Source organism: Phyllostomus hastatus, unplaced genomic scaffold (assembly GCF_019186645.2).
Source record: "Phyllostomus hastatus isolate PE091 unplaced genomic scaffold, TTU_PhHast_1.1 phas_contig_198, whole genome shotgun sequence".
Lineage (NCBI taxonomy): Eukaryota > Metazoa > Chordata > Mammalia > Chiroptera > Phyllostomidae > Phyllostomus > Phyllostomus hastatus.
Window position 1 is genome coordinate 4305269 of NW_025333715.1, and position 26253 is coordinate 4331521.

The following is a 26253-nucleotide window of genomic DNA, read 5'->3' on the forward strand; positions in this document are numbered from 1 at the left end:
TCCCAATCAGGGCACATGCCTGGGTTGTGGGCCAGGTCCCTGGTGAGGGGCATGTGAGAGGCAACCACACATTGATGATGTTTCACTCCCTCTCTTTCTCCGTCTAAAAATAAATAAATAAAGTCTTAAAAAAAAAAAAGAACACTTTGTTTTAAGAAGCTGCTAACCTGTCCTCCAAAGTGGCCGTGTGATCCTGCGTCTCTCCAGCAATGAATGAGCGTTCCTGCTACTTCGCATCCTCATCAGCATTTGGTATCACCTTTGTTCATTTTTAATTGAACTGTCTTTTTATTATTGAGTTGTAAGAACCTTTTATGTATTCTAGCTACAAGTCCCTTACGAAATACAAGATTTACAAATTTTTTCCTCCAGCTTGTGGGTGGTTCTGGAGGCTCCTTTTTTGTTTTAATGAAAAGGAATATTAAATACTAAATTCACGATAGAGGTTACACCTAGAGGAGGCAGGAGCCTGGACCGGGGCAGAGTTACACAGGTAGATACTGTACAGATGCTGTGAAAGGCACAGCCCAGACTCGGGAGCCACTACCTAGGAGACCTCAACCCTACGCGGTCACGCCGCAGAGGGGCTACGTGGGCGCCACGGCCGTCCGGGCGCCATTACCTGTCTCAGCTGTCACCTGGGAGCCCGCGGCCCGCGCTCGGGAGCTGAGCGGGGAAGTTCGAGGTCTGCGCGCGGACCGGCGCTCCCATGAGAGCGCCGCGGGATGCAGGGAGCAAGCAGCTCCTCCGCCCGCACGGCCTCGGCCAGCCTGGGGCCCGAGCGCCCCCTGGCGGCGCCGTGCGAAGGCAAGTTGGGACGTCCCGCCTACCTGCGTGCGTTTCTGCTGACAAGCGCGAGCAGCCTCCAGCCGATTTTCTCCCTCTCCAGAGAGCGAGGCCTCCTGGCCAATCAGAGAGCCCTAGAGCCGTCCTCCCGCCCACCCACGGCATCTAGGGGGCGTGGCTTTCAAGCTTAGCCAATGAGAAAAGAGTTTCGTCCTCTGGCCGCACTAGCGGGTTGTAAGGGGGTGGGCTGGGAAGTGGTTTCTGTAGCAAGATGGCGGCGAGCGGCCTCCGCCGGGCTGCCGGTGCGGCCAGCACCTCGGTGAAGCCCATTTTCAGTCGAGACATGAACGAGGCCAAGCGGAGGGTGCGCGAGCTGTACCGCGCCTGGTATCGGGAGGTGCCGACCACTGGTGAGAGGCATCGGCGTACGCGGGACTCCGCAGGCAGCCGCTCAAGGTCGCAGCCGCCCTGGCCTCCGCTCTCATTCGGGCCGAGCTGAGGTCACCAACTTGGGCAGAGGCGGTCCCGCGTGTTTCAGGGGAGGAGGGTCACCCGATTCTTGGTGGGCCCGCCCTGGCAGCGGCGCCCGGCTCAGACCAGCCGTGTCCAGCATCCGTTCGGCGCTTCCAGGCGCCCTCGGCGCTTCGGCTCCCATGTTCTGCTGTGATTCTTAACGAAACCCTTGGAGGGAGAGCAGGGTCTATCAGTGACATACTAACTTTATAGGGAGGGACCTGAGGCACCGAGAGGCGAAGTGACATGCCCAAGGACCAAAGCTAGCCCGTGGTGGGTCTGGAACCCACAGTCCACTCGAGCCTTACTAAGTATATTTACAGACGCTTCTAGATGACCTGTATAACCAAAGTGGGTGCAGGGCTTGGGCGATCATCTGGTACCCACATCTCGCAAAAAAAGACACTGAACCAGAGAAGGGAGGTGACTGTCCCAAGGTCAGCGATGCCTTTTGCAGCCCCTCCAGTGAGATGTCTTCCTCTCCCTCCTTCAGTCTCCCAGGTCTTGCTCCGTCTGGTCTTTCTACCTGCCCCAGTAATCCTCGGGAGCTCCTCCTCTCCACCCCCTGCTGGCCTGCCCTCTGCGACTTCAGAACCCCTGCAATCCCTTAGATGTCGGAAAACCAATCTGTTCACCTGATGCATTGAAATATAAGCTGCGGGGTGCAGAGACTTGGTTTTCTTATCACGGCATCGCCCTCAATGCTTCCCACCCAGTGCACCTGCTGAAAGGAAGGTTGGGAGAAATCCCATCTAACCTGTCAAGGGCAACCAGTGACAGTGCCAGGGACTGGCTACTTTATGTTGTTGATTTAGTGTGTTTCAATGCAGACCATCACGCTGGTCTGAGAGGAAAGGAAGGTGTTTTTAGGCTAGCTGGCGCACCCTAGCCCCCTGCAGAGCGCCAGGTGCCTGCCTGTGTTTAAAGAGCAGAATGTGATGGTTACTGGACTTGCTTCCAGGCCTTGCCCCTTAGTAGCTGTGTGACCTTGGGCAAGTTATTTTATCACGCTGTGCCTCAGTTTCCTCATCTGTAAAATGAAGTTAATAATAGTACTCTCCTCAGAGAGTCACCGTTAAATAGGTTAATATCTAGAGGGCTCAGGATGGGGCCTGGCACTTAGGTACGCTTTAAATGTTGGCTACAACCGTTGTTTTTATTGTTATTGTTATCACCATTGACATTTGATATCACCCCAGCAGAAGACTCCTTGAAGGAGCTCTTTGACGGATAGGAGCTGGGACAGCTCCGCAGGGTCCCTGCCCACGAGCTGACTTTGTGAGATATTGTTGACGACCAGAACTCACACAGGACGCTAGGGAGGGAGACGCGTGAGTGAGCGGCTGGTCCAAGGACTGCAAATGCAGGTGCCCCCAGGGCACAGGTGGGTCACGGGTGCGGGCGGTGACTGCAGCAAGTCACTGCGTGCAGCGTGTGTCTCAGGTCAGAGGCTTCAGAACATAGTGTTCCCCCAGCAGAATACTTCTGAGCGCCCGGAACCCTTTCTGGCTGCAGGGAGGAGCAGGAGGTGGGGAACAGGTGGAGCTGGTTTGCACTGGGGTTTCTCAGTAGCGACACTTGGGCTGGATAACTCTTTGCTTTTGGGTGCTGCCCTGGGCTTTGTGGGATGTTTGCGACACACCCCCTGGCCTCTACCCTCTGGGTGCCCATTGCATTCTCCCCCCGACTGAGACAAGCCAGAATGCCCCCAGGCACTGCCAAGTATTGGAATATTGGTGGTGGTTGGTGGGGGGCGTGGGGGGCACAGTCACTATTGGTTTGAGAGCCACTGATTTAGACCAAAGAACAACTCGGAAGGCCGTAGCCTTTCTCACTCGTGGAGGGTTGTGTTCAAGGCTGGACGAGAGGGACGAGCCGAGGACGAAGCTGCAGAGCTCCTTTCCTGAGACAGGCGTTGCTGAGCGGGGGGATGGGCATCAGGGCCCTGGGAGCTCACACTGTAGGCAAAACTTGGCATCCGTGCACGTGACATTCTCCTGAGGGGGAGATTCACACGCCCAGCGCCCTGGCGTGGGGCTCGCAGGCTGTGAGACGTGGGAGCGGTGGGACCCGCTCCCTGGTTGCGCCCGGAGGCACCTTGCTCCCAAGGCGGACAGGAATCTAGTATAAAAATTCAGGGGCGGGTTGTACTGATAGCAGGGGAAGATTCCTCATATTTCTTTCCTTAATAGAGCACCAACTGTATTTTTTAAAAAGATCTTATTTATTTATTCTTAGAGAGAGGGGGAGGGAGGGAGGGAAACATCAATGTGTGAGAGAAACATGGATCAGTTGCCTCCCGCGCATCCCACCTGGGGACCTGGCCCACAATCCAGGCATGTGCCTTGACTGAGAATTGAACCAGCGACCTCCTGTTACGCAGGTTGATGCTCGATCCAGAGTCACACCATCCAGGGCTAAAACCTAATTTTCAAAGGACATCCCTGTGCATCACCTGAAGTCCCAGGTCATGGAGTTTGTGCCACTATTTTAGGCATTGGTTTCATCAGGGGTTGCTGCATATTGTGATTCATGTTTGCATTCATAGGTAGCAGCCCCTCCACTTAGAATTTAAAACCGAGAACAGGACCTGCATGGTAAACTTCTCTCCCCCCCCCCCAGGAACCTGCCATGGTAGCTGCCGGCTGGACTGGAGCCTCCCTCCCGGCACAAACCCTCAGCAGCCTCCCTCCCCCGCCTCTGCGTGGCGCGCAGACCCACACCACATCATTTTCCCGGATGTCAACCCTCGTCTTTTGCCAGATGCTGCACATCATGATGCTGCTGACCCTCACTGAGGGCTCATTCCGTGCCAGGCACGGTTCTGAGCATCTTGCATTGTGTCCCAGACCCTCACAGCCGCTCTGGGGTTCCGTGGGCTCTTCTTGTCCTCATCCCACTCGTACATGCACTCGGACACGGGGGAGCCCACGCGCAGGGGGCCGCACGGCTGGGGAGGGCCAGGCCTGGAACTGGAGCCCAGTTGTTCATGCACTTGAACTACGCTGTCCCGGTCTCGTCTCCCCACACAAAACGTCCGCCCCCTGAGGGCCAGCGCCACATCTCACACTTCTTCCCGGCCTCAAGCGCCGAGCTTAGGGTCAGGCCAGCCCTTGGGGAGTGCAGCGGGTGGGCAACCTGCCTGTGTTTGATGACTGTCCACTGACTCACTTAAACACAAAACATGCCTTAACCATAAAACTCCTCCCCCGTGTCATGTTTTCTCTAGTGACCTTATTCCAGCTGGACATCTCTGTGAAGCAGGGTCGGGAAAAAGTCCGAGAAATGTTTATGAAGAATGCCCACGTCACAGACCCCCGCGTGGTGGATCTCCTGGTCATCAAGGTAACTGGCCTTCCCTGGCGGATTCGAAAGACCTGTCCAGAGCTTTTCGGTCTTCCCAGGTAGATGTTTTGTTTCCAAGATTAAAAAGCAACGGCTGGGTTAGCAACTGTTGCCTAGTGTTTCAAAGGAACCTGGAGATTATCATCTGGTTAAATAGACTGTAAGGCTGTTCAAGGGAAAATCCACTGGGGCGTGCATTTTATAACTGAAAAATAAGGTGTAGGCATTAAAGTTTGAATTCTTCTTAACCTCCTTCCTAGAAGTTATGGCTCCACCTGGTTGCCAGCTTACAGCCAGAGGCAGCAGGCTGGTCGGCCGAGTCCTGAGTAAATGGGGTCGGATCCTGGCCCTGCCTCTGCCTCTCACCAGTCACACAGGCACCAGTGGGAAGGAGCTTTAGCGTGTTAAGCTGAAATACAAGTTAAGCCAGTCAGGTTAGGCATCATGGAGCAGGAGCCTATTGATTGACCTGGAAGTCTCTCCTCCGAGAACAGTCAGCCACAGAGTGTTTGAAAGGCCACAAAGGTCATGTCGGCCAACCCCTCCTTGTCCAGATGCAGAAACCGGTCTGGACCGAGTGTGTCCTCGCCCAGGTCACTCTGGTCGGCGCCAGAGCAGAAAGCAGAAGGCCGGCCTTCAGGGCTGTATCCCGTCACTGGACCATCTGACTAAAGGCCTCTCCCTCGCTCCCACAGGGCAAGATGGAGCTGGAGGAAACGATTAACGTGTGGAAGCAGCGGACACACATCATGCGATTCTTCCACGAGACAGAAGCGCCGAGGCCAAAGGACTTTCTGTCCAAGTTCTACGTTGGCCACGACCCATGAAGTTGTTCAGTGGGAATGTGCGTGTGGATATTTAAATACACCAGAGTATGTACGAATGAACTCAGTGTGTGATGGTCCCTTCACGATAGGATTCCACCGGAGAGCCAATGGGAAGCTCCGTTTCTGGCCCCACTTTTTGCCTGAACGAGTGGGTCCGGGGTATGCACACCACCTGTTTGTCCCCGTTTCCCGCGGTGTGGGGCTTCCTGTAAATTAAATTGGGTTCTCTTTTTCAGAGCCTCGCTGTTATAGACAGGAAAGATGAGGCCATCTGTTCAGAAACTGTCTCACTGGATAGGAGGCTGGATGACTTCGTATGTAGCTGCGCTTCTGCAGCCTCCAGGACTGGCCCGTTCAGGGTCCGGCACAGCCTGGCCACAGGCAGCCAGCTCCGGCGGCGGGGGAGGGGCAGGGGTGGCGCGGAGGAGCCTGGCTGTTTTTCCCCGGGCTTTGAAGAACACGGCTGCTCAGAGGCCTAGCCCCTCTACTTGCAACAAGCGTGGGTCCTTAAGACGGAATTAACTTCCTCCTCAATTAGGCCCCCCGCTGGGGACACAGATGTTCAGCGCACACAGAGAACAGAGACATTCCAACTGGCTTTTGCAAAGGGGTGTAGCTTTAAAGGGACACAACAGATACTGGCCCAGGTTAAAGAACGGATCTGTTTTGTTTGGATGACAGTCGTCTGTTCCTTCCCTAGACTGTCTAAATCCTGGAAAAGGGGTTCAGTATTTACAGTCACCCTTAGGGTCTCCAAATTTTTCAGCACCAATAACCCTTTTATTATCCTTTCAACTAAGGACCCAAGTTTTGAAAGAATCATTTTAGTGTTTTTCGAGTAGCTTTAAACTACCAACCAAAGCTTCCATGATTGACTGCCATGTGACAATTAGCTAGTGTCACTCAACACACACAAAAAGCTTGAGGGTTTAGCTCACCTGTGGGGTTTCACTGAGGGAAACGTTTCTGTTGGGTTTTGTAAATAATGAAAATAGGCCCCAGGCCCCCATAATTGTGGGCCTGGAGACCCTGGGTTGCACACCAAAGGCCTGCCGGAGAACGCACAGCAGAGACAAGGAACCAACAGCTACAACCTACTCGTGCTGAGACTCCGGCCGCCACTCAGTTACACACCACCGACGTTTACCATGTTTATTATTCATCGTTTGATTGTGCTCCGTGGACAGCACCGCTCAGGGGCCCTCCCGGAGCCTGGGACTCGGGCTGTGGCCACGGACCACGCAGGAGGCTGCCCTGGCCCCTTCTGTGGCAGGCAGGGAGGAGAAGCTGTAAGCATCACCGTTTCTTAATTCAGTTAGGGCTCGCTCTTTCCCGCACTTCCCGGCCTGTAAGGAAGGAAAGCGCAGTGAACCGGGCAGCACAGCAGCTCCTCATCCACAGGCTGGAGGAGACGTCCACAGAGGGGCTCCCCTGCATGGGGGACAGGCAGTTCGGAATCAGTTTCATTGTCCACTCACACACTTACTAAGCGTTCGCCACGGACCAGGCACTGGGGGCCCAAAGGTATAAAATCACATTCCCTGCCAGCAAGGAGCTCACTGTCTAGTAGAGTTGGGGTGGGCGGGGGGGGGGGCAGTGTATGTGCATAAACACGTAATACTGAGCGTCACCAGAGAGGTGCCGACCAGTCCGAGGAGGGAACAGTCCTTTTCCAACAGGCATGTGGGGAGACCCTCAAAGACAATGAGGAACTGGTGGGAACAGCGCGGTGGGACACAGCCCCCCAAGTGGGGGGAACGAGGAGCCGATGCTTGGGAGTGAGGGAGAGCATGGGAATTCGAGGAATGGTGAACACTGGCGGTAGGCGTGCGGCTAGGAATACGGGAGATGAGGCTCGAGTAACAGGTGCGACCGGAACATGCCAGGCCTTGAATGCCAGACGAAAGAATCAGGGGTGTCCTCACCCCTGATGGTGACGCCGCCGCACAGCACATACCAGAGCACCGGAAGTCAACAGGAAAGCTGAATGGGACGGGCACTGGGGGGGGAAGGGTTTGGGGGCAGTGGTGACCAGGCTGTGGTGCCCGTGTCCAGGCCATGCTGGTGCAGAGCTTGGTAACCATGGCTGTCCGTGGTGAGAACTGCCGTTTCCAAATTCAGTGTGGAGCACTGCACTGAGCTGTTTGCGGTGGCTGTGTAAGGCATATCCAATTGCCCAAAAAAAGCCCTGGCTGGGTGGCTCGGGGGGTCTGGAGTGTCGTCCCATACACCAAATGGTTACGAGTTCCCTCCCTGACTAGGGCACATATGAGAGGCAACAGACCAATGTTTCTCTCTCTCTCTTTAAAATCAATAAACATCAGGTGAGGATTAAAAGACAATTTTTTAATTGTCGAGAAAAATGTGGGGGCGAACAGAATAAGGGCACCTAAAGGGCGAATGAAAAGGCTGGCTGGGGTCCAACCTAGTTGGAGGAGACCGCAGGGAATCTGTAAGTCGATACGTCAGTTCCTCTCACCCAACACAGCGAAAAGGCAAAATAAAAACATTAGCCACCAAGTGCGTCAACTCACTAAAACTCTGACCTCCCGCGCTGAGCGCCCCGACGCTGCCTGCCACCTGCCACCGGGCCGCACCGCATCGGGTCAGCCTCTCCACCCTCCCCGCCCCCGGTTCGCTGGGGGACAGCAACAGCAGGTCTTACCCGTTAGTCGTCGTCGTCGTCGTCCTCTGGGACAAAAATGTCGTGCTCCTCGAGCAGAGCAGCAAAGTTCTTGCTAATGAGCGTCCCGACATAGAGAAAGGGGATCACGATGGAGAACACCCGGAGGAGGCCGAAGGACATCTGCAGAGGGTCGGAGCGGAGGCCGTGAGCCCCAGGGCCCACGGTGGCAGGACGGCAGAAGGCCTGGCCCTCTCAGGGTCATTCCCTCTAAGAACCCCAGACCCTCCGGAAGCAACCTGATTTTAAAGCCCTTGGAAGATTCAGAGCACAAAAAATTAGAAGAGATAAAGTGATGTTATGGCATCAGAGTGGATGCCGGAAGGAAAAGATGAAGGCACTCCAGGCATCTAAAAATAGGGGCACAACCTGCTAATTACTTGCAGGTACCTATAAACAAATGGGTGAAAAAGTACGGAGAGGGCTGGGCCACAGAAATAAAGTTCAGCTTTACTTGAAGATACTCGAGACATGAAAATGGATTACAGAAAGATGTACAGTGAAGGGATATTCTACCGAGTTCTGGAAATAACAGGTTTCCTGGGGACTGAGAAATGTGACTTCACCACATTAAATTTTAGAAACAGCTGTGTTTTGAAAAGTGAGCATGTCTTTACACTGAAAAATTAACTTTCTAAGTGGTCTGGGTGTTGCATAAAATCTCAACATTTCCTTTCGTATTTTCCTATGGAGTTTCAAAAAAAATTTTTTTTTACCAGCTATGCCTTTTCGTAACGCATCTCTTCCCAAACACCTTCCTGCTTCTTGCTATGAAACAGCCCGAATTCACTCGTTTGGGTGAACTAGCAGAGGCCAGCCGTCTAGCTTTTCAGAGTTTTTGTTTTCTAACTCCCACGCAGTCCTGGGGTCAAAAAAGCAAACGTGACTGTTACATTTTACTTAGAAAGCCTCAGGTTACTGAGGACAAGTGAAAGCATTAGTGGTGGAAAGAACAGGACCCGATTGGGGCTGTAATAGCAAGAAACCTGGATCCTTGGACCAAACTCAGCTGCTAGCTTGGGACACTGGCTTCACCATTCTGACCACCCCCCCCCCACACACACACACTCTTCTCCATTCGTAAAAACAATGATCGTAATCATCCCGTGCACATCTCACAGGACTGCAAATCACATGATTTAAGTACTAGGTCAAAACTCATTTAAAAAAAAAAAGAGAGAAGACCCGTCCCAGGTACACTTCATTTACAAAGTCCTTCTGTAATTCGTTATTTGAGCCCATCAACTCGGAGGCAGGCAGAGCAGAGAGGACGCACAATATACTGGACGCACAAAGCCCAGTCTTCTGGCTCCGGAGATGGACTCTGACACCGCGCTCCTCACGGTAGGATAGTGCAAAATGCCACCTTTCTCAGTTCTTGCCCCCCACCTTCGGTCTCTAAACGCTCAACACCTGGACCTACACCCACCGCTCCCCACCTGTCAAAACTAGCGCATTAGAGCAAAATTTTATCCTTGATCCGTCTTCCGGCCTAAGGCCATCGTTTGATTGGCCCTTGCTCCTATCAAGTCAAAGCCGACCCGAACGTATTCCCCATCCTGATTGGCCTCGGCACCTTTGCCCCGCCTCCAGGCAGACACTCACTTTCACGGGCTTGGGCAAAATGGCGCCGCTGCGAGTAACGATGACTGACCTCGACGGTACCAGGCTCCGACCTGATCCGCCCAGTCCGGCGGAGATGCCGCCATCTTTCTTCGAGGTCGGTCCCCTCCGGAGAGCCACGGATCGGGCGGGTGCGAATACCAGCCAGCGAGCCGCTGCGGACGCCATTCCTGGCCCCCAAGTCCCTGCGCCTGGCCCCGGCACCGCCCTCGGAAAGAACGCTGCGTGAAGCCTCGCGAGGCTTTCGGGAGCAGGCGAGAGGCCCAGCCTCACACTCGATGCAGCCCGCCTAGTTCCCCGTAGCGGTGGGAGGGAGGCAGTTGTCGCAGCCCCGCCCGACGTCGTGACGTCACGAGGACGACGGCGAAGCCCCAGTTCCCTTTCATTCCAGGCCTAGTAGGCGGGCCGGTGAACTAGTACGGATTTTGGGAAGGCTTCAGATTTCTATCATTGCTCCCCATCTAGGACAGCCAGAGCTTGGCTGAGCAGCCCTCATGTGATTGTTGAAATAAGCTTGAGCCCTGGCTGGCGTAGCTCAGTGGATTGAGCGCGGGCTGCGAACCAAAGTGTCACAGGTTCGATTCCCAGTCAGGGTACATGCCTGGGTTGCAGGCCATAACCCCCAGCAACCGCACATTGATGTTTCTCTCTCTCTCTATCTCCCTCCCTTCCCTCTAAAAATAAATAAATAAGATCTTTAAAAAAAAATAAGTTTAAGTAACCGAAATGAGTAATAAAAAGCTTAGTGTTTTAATCATACAAAAAATACTGTCACAATAAGAAAGATGAAATCCCGGAATGTCTGTATAAAACACGGGGCAGTGGGCTGGGGAGCTCCAGTACAGGGCTGGGAGAGTGGCCCCTCTTCCTTGGAAACACGCAAAGAACCGGTCCTGGCCCCTGGCCCTGCATTTCAGCCTCCTAGCCTCAAGAGGCTCTGAGCCTCAGTCTCTAGCCCTAGTTGGGCCTTCGTCAGGCTGCCTGGGGCGGCAGCACGGGAGAGAGGAACAGACTGTGCGCACTGGGGGCGAGGGTATCCTCTGCCCGGGCTTTGCATCTTCTATCCAGCTGTTGTCACCATGTCCACAGGCATCAGGCTAGTCTGGCCTCTCTGGCTCTATGGAGCCAGCCACTTTGCCTTCCAGAACAATTGAAAAAGAAAACACCTGGCCTGCTGGGGAGAGTAGCAATGAGAGGGTCTAGGCAGGGAAACGCTGGATGACAGGCAGGACTGTGGACGAGTGCCCAGGTGGTTCCAGAAGCAGGAAGACTTCTCTGGGAGCCCAGGCAGGAGAGAAGAATTCATGACAGGGCACCAGGAATCCTGTGCCAACGCTCCTAGAATGCCCAGGACTGAGAACCAACACAAAACGGACTCCCTGGGGGAACACACTGCCTGCCCATCGCTTTTTCGGCTTCCCACTTGGCAGCTCCAAGGGCTGGCTACTGCGGACAGAACACAGTAAGGGTTTCTTCTGACATAAAAGCTGCCAGTCCCTCCGGGGTCAAGGTCTAGCACCATCTGTTGACTGGATAATCAGGGAGAGGGGGAGAGAGGAGGGGGTCCCCAACACTTTCTGAGCAGAATAAACCCCTCTATATTGGCTGATAGCCTTCTCCCACCAAAGAGCCGTTCCAGACTGTAGAGTGGGGGGGTCACATGTCCAATCTTCCCACCATCAGGAAGAGCGGAACCCCAGAGACCCCCGTGATATAATAAATCCACCTTCTCTTTTACTGTCAGTCTGAAACCAACCCTGTAGCTAACTTCTGGTTTTTAAATGTACACGGGACTCCCCATGTTGGAAATTGTGGCTGAGTTTGGCATGTAGATGGAAGGCAAGGTGGTCTGTAGGCACGTAATATTCCCTACCTTCTCCATTTCATTAATATTCCCGAAGAGGGGGCTGTCCAGCCCAGTGTCAGGAGACTTGGCCCTCCTTCCGTGACTGCTGAGCGAGACCTTTTCTCTCTGGGCCTCGGGAAAATAGAGTTTACAAGTAATGATTCTTCGGTCCACTCCAGGCATGAGGGTAGATCTGGAACCCAGGGAACCCTCAGCAAAAAAAGGAACTTTGGCCCTGGCCAGTTGGGTAAAGCATCATCCCGATATGCCAAGGTTGCGGGTTTGATCCCTGGTCAGGACACATGCAAGAATCAATCAAGAAATGCATAAATAAATGAACAACAAATCAAGGTTTCTTTCTCTCTCTCTCTCTCTCTCTTCCCCCTTCCTTTCTCTCTCTTTAAAATAAAAATTTAAAAAAAAAAGAATATAAAAAATCAACTTTGGAAATGAGTAAACATCAGACTCCTGAAAAAGAATTGGCCCTCATGTCCTGACCAGCAGGACAAGGGCAGAACCCAAAGGGTCCAGGTTCAGGGCCTATCCGGTTCCTCACATTTTGGCTGGCTCTCCCGGGCCCTCTGCAGCCAGCCCCGCCTCAGCTCCAGGATCTCCTGGCCATACCAGTTGTGCAGGGTAGAGAAGCAAGAGGTCTCAGGGGATACAGGACTCTGGCCCCTGCTTAGAAGGAGGCTGGTAGGGCCCTGTAACTCACATTCGGCCAAGCCCCGCCCTGCTGTCGCGCTGCCGGCCACTTCCGCCAAGCCCATGGGGCTGGAATCCCTGGAGAGGGAGTAGCCTTTCTCCAGACCCCGAGACAAGTGGTCAACAGCCTGGGGCCTACAGTGGCTGGTAATGGCCTTCCAGGATGAGTGGCGGTGCAAGGCCAGGCTCTGGCGGGCATCCCGCAACTGGTTCTCCAGCTCACGCACCACAAGGCGCATGTAGCCGAAGCTCGCGCGGGACAGCGCCTTCACCCAGGCTTCCTGGGCCGCGGGGCCGTCAGCTGCCAGCAAGTGCGGACGCACACCAGGGGCGTCGAAGCGGATGGTGAAGGCGAACTCCTCTGGCACCGGAGCCTCCGCCAGTTCCACGGTGCAGCCCTCCAGCACCACCAGTCCCAGGGGGGCCCGGCCCTCTCGACTCTCGAATGAGAACAGCAGATTGCCCTTGAGGACAAACCAGCACCTTCGGCCAGTGCCGCTGGGGGTGGACGGGGTCCCTGGGCCCCCCCAAGTGCGCAGGAAGCCCATGTGGTCTGCGGGAGAGTTGCTCAGTGCGTAGTGGGCCACGCTTCTCTTGTTCAGCTTCATGGCTCCCATAGGAACTGTGAGGCAAGAAAGGTGGCCACAGATCAGAAAGGGAGGCAGGGAGGCGGCCGCTGTGTCCCTGTGGGGAAGAGCGCGCTGGTTCTGGCGGAGGCTTGGGCCCCAGCTCTGTGTGCCTGGAGGCTCGCAGTGGCTTCCCCTGTGAGATGAGCTGGTCTCCCCTGCCTTTCTCTCCAAGGGCTGCTGGGAGGGTCATGAGAAACACCGGACGTCAGAGGACTCAGAGAAAAGGCTAACGTGATTGCGTCAGACCAGGAGTTATGGCAGGGTTTTGACACAGCTTTTTAAACTTCCAAAGAAACAGGCCCTGCTGAGAGAAAATGGACCCCGCGCCCATAAAAACCACCGTGCTTAAAGCATCCCCTAACCTGGGGGCCGCTTCGTGCCAGCCCTGGGGTCAAACGTCCAGGGCTCGACCCTCCTGACCCACGGAAAACTGAGGCCCAGAGAGTGAGAGTGAACTGCACAAGGTCACAGGGTCCGTAGAAGCAGAGCTTGGTCTCTGGGTTCGATTCCCTCACACCTTCTGGGGGCAGGTCTTGCAAATGGCCCCCTTACCAGCAGAACTTGCTGGGCTAGGTTGGGGCCTCTCTTATCTAGCCACAAGGCTCAACCACTGGACCACGTGATTTCCAGTGCGCCTGCAAAATAATTCTCACACCCAGTCAAGCTTTCTGAAATGATGAAAACTCTTAACTCTGGGGCCCAGTGAAACCACCTCCTCCTCCAGGAAGCCTTCCCAGGCCTCTCATAATCCCACACTAAACCACCTGCCCAGGCCAGGCTCCTAGGAGCAATTTAATGGGCTGGGTCCTGTTGTCTTGACTTTCACTATTCAGACCTCAGCGCCTTGCCCTCTGAGGCTAGGTCAGAGTCAAGTGCCTTTATAACTTCCTGCGTTTCCTTCTCACACTTGTCACTCAGCTAGTTTCTTTGTGGGCTTTTATTCAAATCCCCTAATCTGAGAGGCCTGCCCTGATCACATTACCTACACTGCTTCTGACCCCCGCGGGGGGTCTGGCCAGAGATGACCCAGCCACAACCCCCTTGTTCCGATGTCCTTCATTCCACGAAGACCTCCCCAGAACGTCTGGACAGGGACTAGGGGAGGCTGCCGCCGTAGTCTCAGTACCCGCCCCCTGCAGGGCTGGGAGGCCCGCGGGAAGTGTTTGTGGAAGTAACTGGGAGTACGGGAGCAGACAGAACAAAGGCTCTCCCGCCTGGAGCCTACGTTCGGACGGGGAGACACGCTGTAAACAAACGGACAAAAATAAATAATGAAGAGTGAGTTACAAATTAATTGAATAGTAAATAAAGTAAGGACGGGTCCGGGCAGGGGCCGGGAGAGAAGTTGGCAGAGCCCTGGGGTGGGGGAGGGGCCGGGCTAGAAAGGGAGTCCGCGGCGTTGATCACAGAAGTTTGCTGGAGGAGTGGCCTCACCGCGGTCCTGGGCCCAGCACCCGGGGCAGAGAGGGGATCGGGAGACCACGGATCTGTCCCCCCTCCCCTGCCGCGTGCCTGGGGGTGCGTGTTTCCCCCTAAAATCCTCCCAAGGTTGCAAAGCCAGGACCGCACACTGGGCGGGAGGCTGGTGCACCGTGTTTTTCCGGATTCTTTTGTTGGAGAAGAGGCAGGATGGGTCATGGGACCGACCGGTCGGTGGCCCCCGTGGTGGGCACTGAAACAGGGGTCATTTCACCGGGACCTCCCCGGCTCACGCCTCAGACCCAGAGCGCCGCTGCTCTCTCGGTTCCCCGGCCCGCCACGTCCCCGCGGGCCACGCCTTCCCGGGGGCCGCCTCCTCCCGGAGCCCGTCTGGCCCTCTCCTCCGCGCGGCCCGGCGCGCCGAAGCCCAGGAGAGAGTGGCCCGCAGAATTTGGCTCCCGCAGCCCCCCGGGGTGACCCCGTCTCCGGACCCTGCGCTTCCACGGGGCGGCGAACTTGGCTGCGGGAGCCGGGAGATCCTGGGCAGCTCGAGTTGCAGCCTCCACCCGCCCCGTCCAGGACTCACCAGGCCTGGATCCCCGAAGATGCCCCTCGATCTTCGCGGGAGGGAAACTGAGGCCTGAGAGGCCAGGACCTGCCTGAGCCACAGAGCAGGTCCGTGGCGGGCGGCCTCGAACCCAGGGCCCCACTGCAGGCCGTCCGCCGTCCTCAGAGTTATCTATCCTCCAACTTCCACCCCCAGCCTCCCCCCGCCCTCCTCTCCCCCCCTCCCCCCCCCTCCGCGCGAGGGCTCGGCGTCCGTCTCTTCTTATTCCAGTCCCGCTCTCCCTGCCCCGCCCCGCCTACTTCACCGCAGCGCGGAGCCTGGGAGGCCTCGCCCCCGCTCCTCCTCTGGGCTGGCTCCTACTCAGCCTGCAAGGCCCGGCCGAGCTTCCAGGCCACTCATCTGGGCCCCTGGAGTCGCCAGGTCCTTGCTTCGGGGGTTATCCATTTCCGCGTGTGTCTCCCCCTGCCTGGCCTGCCACCCCGACTCGCCATCCCCAAGCGTCCAACAGGGAGGCAGACGTGTGTTGGGTGTTAATATATTTCCAACCCACTTGCTTATGATTTAAGCGAGGTTGGTTTAATCCATTTGTTTATGACCGAACAACAACAAAAGTTGCTTTTATGGAAGTGTGAAGGCAGTCGTGCCAGGATGTCATCATCCCACATCTGTTGTCGTTCACAAGCCGTCAGCAACCCGGCTGACTACGAAAAAAGGACATTTCCTACATATACTGAGAGTGTGAGGACTATTTGAGAGTTTCAGCTGGGGCAAAGCGACTCTTCCATAACTTACACACTCTCCAGAGACCCTTGAGGCACTTGCTCCTACAAGTGGCCAAGGCGACTCTTTGGTGGGCTGTGGTGTTCAACTTTGCAGGGGTCTCAGAAGTGGTAATGCTCAGAGCAGCTCAGCGCTCTACTCTCATACTGGCCCCTTGGTTCTCTAGCAACAGCGTTCTCGCCAAAGGGGACTTTTACTTTTGCACTGGCAGCCGGAAATGAGCTTTTTGGTTGGTCGCTGCTGACTCTCCAGAGTGTGTCCTCACGTAAAGAGGCACACCTCATATTAAATTTGGGCATTATTCCTTCACCTTCCCTTGCCTGGAGCAACAGCGTGATTACTCTGTCATTTGGACTTTGTTATTCCTTTATTTGGTTTATTAAGAGATATGATCTTGGCTTGTGAAATTATAATTCCCACAATGAACCTGTGCTCAATAAATTGTCGGAAAAAACAGAGTCAGTCTCCGAGTATAATGTTTGCTACCTCCTCTCCCCTCCCCCTCCCCTCAAATGCAGGGGGTGGAAGGTTTCCCGATGGCCCTGGGAGCCGGTGGGCTCAAACCCCCCTGTCCCAGGACTTGTTGGTTCCCACCTCAGAGCTTTCCCCCTGGCAGGCCCTGCAGCCCCAAATGCTCTTCCTTCTCATCCCTGTCTCTGGGCTCTAACGCTTCGGGGCTCCTTCCCGCCAATTAGGTCTCAGCCCAAATATCCCCTCCCTGACCAAAGAAGCCTGTGTGGGGAGAAAGCAATGCTCCTCTGCCATGCTAGCTCCTTTCTGCTGTTCAAATAATTAAATCCACAGGAGAAAGATCGACAAGAGAAAAGAACCGAATTTCACTGTATTCATAGGCACAGGAGCCCCCCACAGGAGAGGGTCAGAGAGCCCACGCACACAGAGGTTCAGAGACAGGCAGGCAAAAATAAAGTATGTGTGACTCTCTGAGCTGACGAATGTCAAAGGGGAGGGGATCAGTAAGAATCCGCAGATCCATAGGGAGAGCGGATGTTCGGTAGTTTGATGCATACCCTGCCACACAGAGAGGCCATAAAACATCTCTGGTAATGACTCTTACTAAGGGCAAGGTAGTTTGAGGGGGCACAGGGTTTCTTCTGAACCCACAGGGTCTCCATCGCCTTCAGCTCACACGAATCGACATGCCACATCTTAGGGGGGCCTGTTCTAAACCCCCTTCGCCCACCCTCAAGTCCATCCCTTCCCCGGAATGTATTTTCATCGTAGCACTAACCACTCCACAAAACTCGCCTGCACTCACGTTTTTATTTCCTGCGCATTATCTGTCCTCCTCACTAGGTTTTACTCAACTACCAATATAAGCCACAGTCATTGTGTTAGAGGAAGGTAATACGTGGTGTGGAAGATGCAGAGCAGGGCGAGGGAGACTGGGAGTTGTGGGAGTGCGGAGGATGAATTTTAAATAGGGTCATCAGGGTAGGCTTCACTGAGACGGTGACATCTGACAAATACTCGAAGGAAATGATGGGGCCAGTCATGCCAATACCTGGAGGAAGCGCATTCCCGGCAGAGGGAGCAGCTGGTGCAACGGCTTTGAGGCCTGTTGTGTTTGAGGAACTGCAAGGAGGCGGGTGTGGCTGGGCTGCGGTGCGGCAGGGTGGGGGAGCCGTGGGAGGTGAAGACAATGTGTGGGTGGGTCTTGAGTGAGCTATGTTTTAAAGAAGCAGTCAAGGAGAGAATACATGTGGGTGAGGCGTAAGCCGCCGTACTAGGCTGGACGTGATGGGGTCGGGAAAGCAGGGAGGTGCCAGATTCAGAATGCGTGCTCAAGGTGGAGATTGCAGGGCTTGTGAAGAGCCTGAGTGTGGAGGGTGAGGGACACAGGAGGCAAGGAGGACTCCCAGGTTTTGACTTGAGCACCCAGAAGGACAGGTGCCATCACCTGAGATACGGAAGGGGGCAGGTGTTCGGTTTGGGGCCGGCTGTGTGTGAGATGCCCGTGCCCATCCGAGTGAAAGTGCCAGAAATGAAGTGTCTGGCCCTAGTAGTCGGTCAGTAAAGTTTTGATGAATGAAACTGGGAAGAAAAGTGCAGAGTGCCTGGGCTAGCATATCGGGTGTCCCGTAGGAAAAGAGAGCCTCCTGGCTTTGCAAGAGCTGCGCCTGGTTTGCTTTCCCCCACCCCTTCTTTTCCCAGGCCTGTTCATCCTCCGCTAAGGGTTTGGGGAGGATGTGCCAGGCACTGTCCTTGCACACACGGACCCGCAGACGAGAAATGCCTAGCCCCAGGGGACCTAAGCTAGACAGGGCAGGCAGCACGACTAGACTGTCGACGCGCCGCTCGGAGAGCCCGAAGGGGGCGGGGCTTTGGGAGGCTCGGAGAGCGTGTGGCGCACAGGGGGCGGGGCACGGCGTTGCTATGGGGATTCTGATAGGTTCGAACGGGAAAGGTTGACTGCCGTCAGGCCCGCCCCCCTGGAACGCAGCGGGAGAATGTGGTGATCGCAGCGGTTCGCGGCTCGGGAAGCTGAAGCAGCGGCGGGTCGGAGGGGGTCGGCAGGTGAGAAGGGAAGGGGCACTGTGAAGTTGGGGTGGGCCCTGGGCCCTCCCCTGCTGCCTGTGGCGGCCAGAGGGTGCAGCCCAGACCCGGCAAGAGTCCGGAGCGCGGTCTGGGCCTAGAGCTTCGCTTCCTGAACGTCCCGGAGCCAGGGCTGCTCCTCTTTGGCCCCGCCCCGGGGGGGAGGGCTGCCCTCGACTCTCGGGGCGCCCAGCACTGCAAAAGGGGTAAGGTCTAAAGTCCAAGAAACCTCGTTTAGTATTTTTGGAGGAAGAAGAGAAGTGATGGGTGGGGATAGTGAGGGCGGCTTGGGGATCCACGCCCAGGGCTGAAGGTGGCGGGGCTGCCAGGCAGGAGTGACTGCGGTGCTTTTCCAACGTTTCTCAGCTTCCAACACCCGGCACGTAAAGCTGGTGCAAGCAGAGCAGAGCTGGTCAGGTCCCGAGACGCTGAGTCCGGAGCAATGTTGTGGAAGACAGGTAACCTACGTGGGAGGGCGTGGCCTTGGGAGTGTAGGGGACCAGTTGGGAATGGGGCCACCTGGAGGGAGTCCAGTCCTCTGGTGCCTGGGCCTCCTCCCGTGCTGTGGAGATGTGGGGAGACAGGTTCCTCTTATTCTTGAAGCTGAGCGTGGAAAAGAGAGGGAAATGCTTCCCACCTAGGAATCAGGTCCCCTCTAAAGGGGTCTCTCTCTTTCTCATCCCCTCTCCCCCACAGTGCAGAGGCCCTACCTTAGGCCCTACCTTAGGTGATAACATGTGCTGAGAACAGCCCTGTGAAGTCAGTACATTAACTCCATCTTACAGATTAGGAAACTGAGGCCCAAGAGGCAAAGGGCTGTCCCAGGCAAACTTGGCTGGGTGCAGAGCCCACCTGGCCGACCTCTTTAGCTCTTCTAAGGCCTCTGGGGGGTCTGTGATGGAGAACAAACATCCTGGATGAGACTCAGGAGACCGGAATCTGGCTACAGTGTACTGTCAAGTTCTGTGTGATGGGGCTGGTCTGGGGATGCAAAGGATATGACCTCAGCTATTAGTTTTTGCTAATTCTAGCACAGTTGGGGCTGCAACAGCACGTGAGGACCCAGGCCTCAAACACACTGCCCTCGTCCAGGCACCACCATCAGCCTGCTCGCCACATGCAGGAGCCAGCGGTTGCAGGAAGGGCCAGTTCCGCCCCCAGCCCGGGACTTGTTCCTCTTCTGTGCAGGCTGGGAGCTCCTGCAGGGCTGAGCAGCACGTGGGCCGTGGGCGGGGAGGGCAGGGGCCATGGGAGTCACTCATACTCATCCCCCAACAACCCTCCTCCAGTGCTCTTGCTGGCCCTGGCGGACCAGGTGCTGGCGCTGGAGAATGGGCTCCTGCGGACGCCGCCCATGGGCTGGCTGGCCTGGGAACGCTTCCGCTGCAACATTGACTGTGATGCGGACCCGAAGAACTGCATCAGGTGAGGAAGGTCCACACCGCCACCCCGCAGGCTTTGCCCCAGGCCTTGCAGAGTGGGGGCAGGGAGGAGAGGGTCAGAGTGCCCCGCCTCCCATCCCAGAGAGACGGCGGCCATTGGTCACTTTTGGGACGCCTGACCTGCCTGGGGCCTCTGTGAGGCAGGCTGTGGGGCAGGTACCTTCCAGGGGGCCCACCCCTGAGATGATTCAAAGGAGATCGTTGTAAGGCCCGGGCAGACCTCACGGTGCTTCCCCTGGCTCAGTCCTGCCCCTCGGCCCGGTGGCCAGACCATTCCTTTCAACTTCTCGCAGCTTAGGACTCATAACAACAATCCTGTTGTCATTTATAATCGTTACCTGGCTCAGTCTTCAGGTGACAGCCAGGCCAGAGCCCTGGACTCACACTCAGAGCACCTGCCTGAGCAGCTGTGAGAAAGGCGCCGAGGGTGCGGAACGGGTCAGGCCACTAAGCTGCCCCGTCCCCTGCCCCTCTCTCCAGTGAGCGGCTCTTCATGGAGATGGCCGACCGGCTGGCAGAGGACGGGTGGCGGGACCTGGGCTACACGTACCTCAACATCGACGACTGCTGGATCGGCGGGCGTGACGCCAACGGCTACCTGGTGCCCGACCCCAAGCGCTTCCCCAACGGCATCGCCTTCCTCGCTGACTATGTGAGCTCCGCCCCAGCCCTGCCCCTCGGCCTGGGGGCCGGCCGGCTCTTCCCACCCCACCCTGCGGAGGGCTCCCTTTCCGCAGTCCCCGCTCCGGAACTCAGGCTGAGGGGGAGATAGAAAGACGCAGCTAGGTATGGCTCCCAGTGGCGGGTGAGGGCCAGAAAGGGATTTCAGAAGGTTCCCTGGAGGAGGAGCTAGTTCTCGAGCTGACACCAGCGGGGATGGCAGGAGCAAAGGCCTAGAGGCAAGAAACAGCCCGCAGGAGGGGTGTGCGCTGGAGGGGTCTGGGGAGGCCTGCCCGCAAGTGCAGACCCTCTCCTTTGGGCACCGGGGCCCCGCCGGAGGTCTTGATGGGGACTGGCCAGGGGGGCCTGACCCTCCGGTGTCCTCGGCTCTCCCCACAGGCTCACTCCCTGGGCCTGCAGCTGGGCATCTATGAGGACCTGGGCAACTTCACCTGCATGGGTTACCCAGGTACCACGCTAGACAAGGTGCTTCAGGATGCTCAAACTTTTGCCAAGTGGAAGGTGGACATGCTGAAGCTGGACGGCTGCTTCTCGACCCCAGAGGAACACGCCAAAGGTGAGGCCCACGGCCGTCTGGGGGCCACAGGGGAGACAGGCGGGGATGGCCGCGGGAGGCCTCCCAGTGCCCACTTGGCCGAGCTCATCTGTCTGCGTGACCCCTGGAACACAGTGTTCCCTAATTCCCCTCACCAGGGTCTGGGCGGGCTGGGCGGGCTGGGCTCCCAGGCCCCCGAAGGATGGGCTGGCGCCGTGCCCCACCTCGGAAAGGTCTGCAACTTTGGGTGCAGGGGGAGGCACCTCTGTGGAGCCCCGGTTTCCTCACATGTGGTGGGAGAAGGTCTGCGCTGAGGCTCCAGGCTGCCTCCTGCGTCTCCTCGGTCCTGAGAGGGGGGTGTTGTGCTCCTCCAGGGTACCCCATGATGGCTGCGGCCCTGAATGCCACGGGCCGCCCCATCGCCTTCTCCTGCAGCTGGCCGGCCTACGAAGGGGGCCTCCCCCCCCAGGTAAGCCATTCCGTGCGCCCACCTGGCAGTGTTCGCCACACCCGGTCTCCTCACCTCCTGGGCAGAGTGGGGGCTGCTCTCGCCGCAGTTGCCCACTCGGCTGACTTGTAGGTCTTGAGAAAGGGCCCTGAGTGCCCCCGTGGGGGCCTCAGCCAGCCCAGGGTCTTAGAGAAGAGGAGGCACTTGTTACGTGGGCTGAAGGCATGGGAACCACGTGTGATGTGCCGACCCACGGCAGCCATCCAGTGGTCGGAATCTGGGTTGCGCTGAGTGGGCTAGGAGATCCAGGAGGCTGCTGAGGGTAGGCAGGTGGGGCCGTGCCTCGGACGGGCCTTGTGGGCGCCTCACCGGGGGCCCCTCAGCGCCTGGGACACTAGACGGGGTGGGGTCGGACTTGAGGACCTGGGGGAGAGTGCGGGCAGAGGGCGGGACTCTCACTGTGAGAACACGGGGTGCGTACGCAGCAGGGGTGTTGCTGGTACCCCAGCCGGCCGGCAGGGGAGGGCTGGGTGGGCTTCTGGCACCAGCACGCGTGGAGAGGAGGCCCGGGCAGCCCCGGGAGCAGGACTGCTCTCTCCCAGGCCCTCCTCACCCTGAACAAGCTCGGGCCTGCCCTCTCCCGTCCCCACCTCTGTCGCCTGCTGAGCCTCCCCGGCCCCCGTGGGGGCCTCTGGGCAGCAGGGTGTGGCTCTGGTGCCGGACTCTGCCTCCTCTGACACCCAGGTGAACTACAGCCTGCTGGCCGACATCTGCAACCTCTGGCGCAACTACGACGACATCCAGGACTCCTGGAGTAGCGTGCTGTCCATCCTGGACTGGTTTTCGGACAATCAGGACATCCTGCAGCCGGTGGCGGGCCCTGGGCACTGGAACGACCCGGACATGGTATACAGACGTGGAGGGGGCGGTCCCAGGGCCCACCACCCACGGTGGACCCGCGCCCCACTGCCCTGCGCCCTCTCACGGGTCACTCACTGCCGGGCTCTGGATCGGCATCTCTGAACCGTGTCCTTGAACCAGCTGCATTAGACTGACTCAGGAGCTTACTTACAATTCTGTCCCCAGGGCCCCGCCCCCCCGTTTGGATCAGAGTGTGGAGGGGCCCAGAGTGCCCCTCGCTGACCGTCTCCCCAGGCAGTTCTGTGCTGAAGCTTGAGAACTTGGTCTGTGGGGACTCTTGTGCAGGGTGGAGAACGTGGGTATCCCACACCCTCCTGCCAGCCCCTCCCTGGCCGGCCCCCCCCCCAACCCACCGGACCCTCCCTGCAGTGCCCGGCGTGCTGTTTTGCCCCCGCAGAGCGTCCGCAGGCAGAACTGGGGGCCACCTCGTGCCCACCTCAGTCACGGCCCTGGCGACTTAAATGTTTTTGCAATTTGTCTTACGCTTCCATTGCTCTCCCTTCATCTGGTCGAGTGTTTACTACCAGTGATGAGCGTAATACCAAACACTCCGCCAGATGGTGGGGCACCCGGGGAACGGAAATTGACCCGCGTTAGAACTCTGGCTCCTGCTCTGCCGTGTTCTTTGGGAGAGTGACTTAATTGTTTTTTTGTGCCTCCGTTTTGTCAGGGAAAATGAAAACGGGAACACTAGTGACCTTTAGAGGGTTGTTTTGAGTAGGAAGTGGATGACCCTTTCGAATGCGGGGCACAGCTGGGCACGCACACTGTGCTTCAGTTGGTGTCACCACGTAGGTAACGACGGCGCGAGCAGTGATCGTTTCTGTCCCGCCCGGGCCGGCTCCCGGGTCCGCCGTGGTGAGGGCGGCTGGGTGGTCCCGGGCAGAGGCAGGGACTCCGTGTGGCTCTGGTCCCGGTTGCCTGCCACCGCCTCCCTGGGTTTCTGCACTTGCATGTGTCGGTTCACAAACGCCTTCGGCCACGGGGTTGCACTGGACCATCTGAACCACCTGTGATGACACGACGAGCACCCCCATTTCTGGGCGAATAAAAAGCTGAGGCTCAGATGCAAAGTGAAGCCACCCATCCCGCGGCCACGCCGCTGGGGAGTGGCTTGTGCCAAACCAGGCTCCCGCACGTGGCCGCCCTCCCCGTCACCATCTTCCCCTGCCTCGGCTGCACGCGTGGGGTGGCTCCCCGTGACCGCCTCCCTACAGGGGGCAGGGCTGACCGCCCCTCTCCTCTGCCCCCAGCTGCTCGTCGGGAACTTCGGCCTCAGCTTCGAGCAGGCCCGGGCCCAGATGGCCCTGTGGACAGTGCTGGCAGCTCCCCTCTTCATGTCCACAGACCTGCGCACCATCTCTGCCCAGAGCGTGGACATTCTGCAGAATCCGCTCATGATCAAAATCAATCAGGATCCCCTAGGCATCCAGGGACGCAGGATTCTCAAGGTACTGGGGGGTGCGGGGAAGGCAGGGAGGCTGAGGGGCTAGGCTCCCCCGAAAACAAGGCTGCGTTGAGTTGAAGGCTCTGCTGGGTGCCTCTCCGACTGTCCGCACTTCCCTGGCCGAGAGCCGGGCCGGGGCTCGCGGAGGATGGGGGCGGGGGACGTCCCCGCGCCGCCTGCGCACGGGGAGCAGTGAGCGAGCCCCTCCGCTCGGTCGTGCAGGGTGTCCGGCAGAGCGCTGGGCCTCCCTGCAGCGTCCAGTTGTCTGATCCAAGGAGCATGACTACCACTCGTCATGGCGTCTCCTATTTACTGACCACCTGCTGTGTGCTGGGCATCCTAGATATATCCTCTCAGGAGGTAGATCTCCCTCCCTGTTTTATAAACGAGGAGACCCAGACTGGAAGAGTCTAAGTGACTGCAGCTCAAGGCCCCAGGGTTGGTAAACAGCACACTTGACTCCAACGGTGTCACCCCAAAGCATGTGCTCTTCCCACAAACCCTTTCGTCTCTAGTAAAAAGAACTCTGCACGCCTATAGCGTGCACCTTGGGGACTGGCGAGGCCCAGAGAGGTAACTGACTAACACCTGCCAGGCCAGGGACCTCCCGGGGGATGGGGGTTCACGCTCCTGGCTGCTCAGGGCAGAGCGATCAGTCCCGCTGGCCAGTGGCCTCCACGCCAGTGCGGCAGCTGTCCCTGTCTGTCCCCCCACCATCATACCAAGAGCTCTCTGAAGCAGGACTGCGGGCAGCACTGTCTCTGTGTCCTGGCACAGAGTAAGTGTTGGGGAGCATCTGCTGAGTCAGGGGAGGAGGGAAAGTAGAGTAAGAGAAGTCGCGGTGCTGGGGTGTGGGGGGCAGGCAGGGGACCTCAGGGCCCACCTGAGCAGGGACCCCAGCCAGTAGCCATCTCCTGTGCGCAGAACAAGTCCTCCATCGAGGTGTTCCTGCGGCCCCTGGCCAGGGACGCCTACGCCATAGTCTTCTTCAGCCGCAGGGCGGACATGCCGTACCGCTTCCGCTCCTCCCTGGCCCAACTCAGCTTCAGCGGCTCCGGCGTGTATGAGGTGAGCGCTCTGCGGGCAGCTAGTGCCCTCGGTTTCCTCGGGAGGGCATCACCAGGGGTGGCCCTCGCTCACACGTGGCCTCCCCTAGGCCATGGGCCCTGGGTTCTGTGTCAGGTGCCCGCGGGGCAGCTGCAGGCACCGAGGGCCGCAGCTGGTGCCGTCCTCTGCACCGGTGCCTTCCCGCTGTGCAAGCGGAACCCCTGGGCGTAGACGAGTCCCGGTCCCCACTGAGGCCATGCTCCTCCCCGCACCGGCCAGTCCTTGCCGGCGCGTTCCTCGGGCTGTCTGTGGGCTGGGCTGTCGCCGCTGCCCGTGTTTGGGCATCATCCATCGGCTGTGCCAGCGGGAGGTGCTGGGAGACTCAGGGCTCCCACGTCTGCAGTGCACACCGGAGGCCCAGCACAGACAGGCCGAAGTCCAGCCTTCTGCGTCCTCTGAGCAGTCTCCGCACGGCCATGCTTACCGCGGCATTGTTTATGTCCCTCCCTCACCCCCCTGCAGGCCCAGGACGTCTACACCGGTGCCGTCATCAGCGGCCTCCAGGCCGAGACCAATTTCACAGTGATCATCAACCCCTCAGGGGTGGTGATGTGGTACCTGTACCCTACTGGGAAGCCGGAGGGACCGCAGCTGTGAGGCGCTGAGACGCGTGACAGGCTGCAGCAGCAGCACCGACCCCAGCCCGCGGAGCCCCGGCTTGCTGAGGGCCGGCGGGCGGGCGGGGTTTCCTGCTGCCCGGGCCCGCCCTGGAAGCGGCCCATCAGACCCAACGCGCAGTCTCAGGGCCAGGCTCCGCCTGCTGCCCGAGCTCGAACTCCCCTGGAGACCTGCCGCGGGCACTTTCCTGGGGCCGTCCTGCCCTCTGACCTCACCCGCACAGCCACACAGACGTGGCCGAACAGCGAGGCCGGCCTCCTGAGCCCCCGGGGTCCTTGTACCCATCAGGACTCCAGCCTCTGACCTTTCACGGACTCTGAAATCAAGATTTGGAATTTTTCTTAAAATCTGAGTGGAGATCTGATCTCTTGTCTGGAACTTGCATGCATCACGTGGTTGGCTTTGCAGGCTGACACTGCGGGGGAGTGCCTGTGGCTCCCTGGGGTCACTGATACAGCTGCTCTTCAGTCGCAGGGGTGTGACACGGACCTGGGGCCGTGGGCAGCTCCAGCGAGGGGCCCCGGCGGTCCCCAGGGTGGGTGCTGGGTTTATATCCAGCCTCGTGTGGAAGACATGTGGCGTCTTCCGGCCTCTCGTTTTCCGAAGTGACCTGCAGATCATACTTCAGCGCAGACTTGCCTCTTACCAGGGGGCCCTCCCTGCTCTGCCCAGCACGGCGAGGCAGAGCAGCAACAGTCCCAGGCCCTCTCTGTCTTGCGCGTCCCTTCCCCACCCCGTTGAGACGGGCTCTGCTGGCCACGACCACCACCCTCGCCC

General features: G+C 57.9%; 4 protein-coding genes across 5 annotated transcripts; 2 read left to right on the forward strand and 2 right to left on the reverse strand.

Annotated features, from left to right (window-relative positions):
* The first annotated feature begins 1019 nt into the window (after window positions 1–1019).
* Window positions 1020–5531, forward strand: NDUFA6 (NADH:ubiquinone oxidoreductase subunit A6). Its single transcript, XM_045835004.1, has 3 exons — window positions 1020–1196; window positions 4529–4644; window positions 5340–5531. The coding sequence occupies exons 1-3, from the start codon at window positions 1058–1060 to the stop codon at window positions 5469–5471; spliced, it is 387 nt and encodes a 128-aa protein (XP_045690960.1). The 5' UTR covers window positions 1020–1057; the 3' UTR covers window positions 5472–5531.
* Window positions 5532–6609: 1078 nt separating this feature from the next.
* SMDT1 (single-pass membrane protein with aspartate rich tail 1) lies at window positions 6610–10077 on the reverse strand. The gene is made up of 3 exons (XM_045835006.1): window positions 9760–10077; window positions 8137–8277; window positions 6610–6817 (listed from the first exon to the last, which is right to left on the reverse strand). Exons 1-2 carry the CDS (start codon window positions 9943–9945, stop codon window positions 8140–8142), a joined length of 324 nt encoding a protein of 107 aa, XP_045690962.1. The 5' UTR covers window positions 9946–10077; the 3' UTR covers window positions 6610–6817; window positions 8137–8139.
* A 441-nt stretch (window positions 10078–10518) lies between these two features.
* On the reverse strand, window positions 10519–15138 carry PHETA2 (PH domain containing endocytic trafficking adaptor 2). Of its 2 annotated transcripts, XR_006785246.1 has the most exons (3): window positions 14963–15138; window positions 11651–12950; window positions 10519–11223 (listed from the first exon to the last, which is right to left on the reverse strand). XR_006785246.1 is itself a non-coding variant. In XM_045835171.1 (2 exons), exon 2 carries the CDS (start codon window positions 12943–12945, stop codon window positions 12157–12159), a length of 789 nt encoding a protein of 262 aa, XP_045691127.1. In that variant the 5' UTR covers window positions 12946–12950; window positions 14963–15138; the 3' UTR covers window positions 10519–12156. The 2 variants fall into 2 exon arrangements, 1 of the variants encoding a protein (XP_045691127.1); XM_045835171.1 differs by having other exon boundaries at window positions 10519–12950.
* Window positions 15139–18120: 2982 nt separating this feature from the next.
* Window positions 18121–25840, forward strand: NAGA (alpha-N-acetylgalactosaminidase). The gene is made up of 10 exons (XM_045835108.1): window positions 18121–18259; window positions 18644–18735; window positions 19567–19702; window positions 20200–20371; window positions 20779–20956; window positions 21310–21404; window positions 22128–22289; window positions 23558–23755; window positions 24676–24819; window positions 25321–25840. Exons 2-10 carry the CDS (start codon window positions 18720–18722, stop codon window positions 25453–25455), a joined length of 1236 nt encoding a protein of 411 aa, XP_045691064.1. The 5' UTR covers window positions 18121–18259; window positions 18644–18719; the 3' UTR covers window positions 25456–25840.
* The last annotated feature ends 413 nt before the right edge of the window (window positions 25841–26253 follow it).

Bases quoted from the DNA above. Each gene is read 5' to 3' on its own strand.
- NDUFA6 (XM_045835004.1), top strand. From the start codon at position 1,058: ATGGCGGCGAGCGGCCTCCGCCGGGCTGCCGGTGCGGCCAGCACCTCG. The intron at 1,197-4,528 runs GTGAGAGGCATC...TGTTTTCTCTAG, and splicing joins TCGGGAGGTGCCGACCACTG to TGACCTTATTCCAGCTGGAC. The intron at 4,645-5,339 runs GTAACTGGCCTT...TCGCTCCCACAG, and splicing joins TGGATCTCCTGGTCATCAAG to GGCAAGATGGAGCTGGAGGA.
- SMDT1 (XM_045835006.1), bottom strand. From the start codon at position 9,945: ATGGCGTCCGCAGCGGCTCGCTGGCTGGTATTCGCACCCGCCCGATCC. The intron at 8,278-9,759 runs GTGAGTGTCTGC...GACCCTCTGCAG, and splicing joins TTTTGCCCAAGCCCGTGAAA to ATGTCCTTCGGCCTCCTCCG.
- PHETA2 (XM_045835171.1), bottom strand. From the start codon at position 12,945: ATGGGAGCCATGAAGCTGAACAAGAGAAGCGTGGCCCACTACGCACTG.
- NAGA (XM_045835108.1), top strand. The intron at 19,703-20,199 runs GTGAGGAAGGTC...CCCTCTCTCCAG, and splicing joins GACCCGAAGAACTGCATCAG to TGAGCGGCTCTTCATGGAGA. The intron at 20,372-20,778 runs GTGAGCTCCGCC...CTCTCCCCACAG, and splicing joins TCGCCTTCCTCGCTGACTAT to GCTCACTCCCTGGGCCTGCA.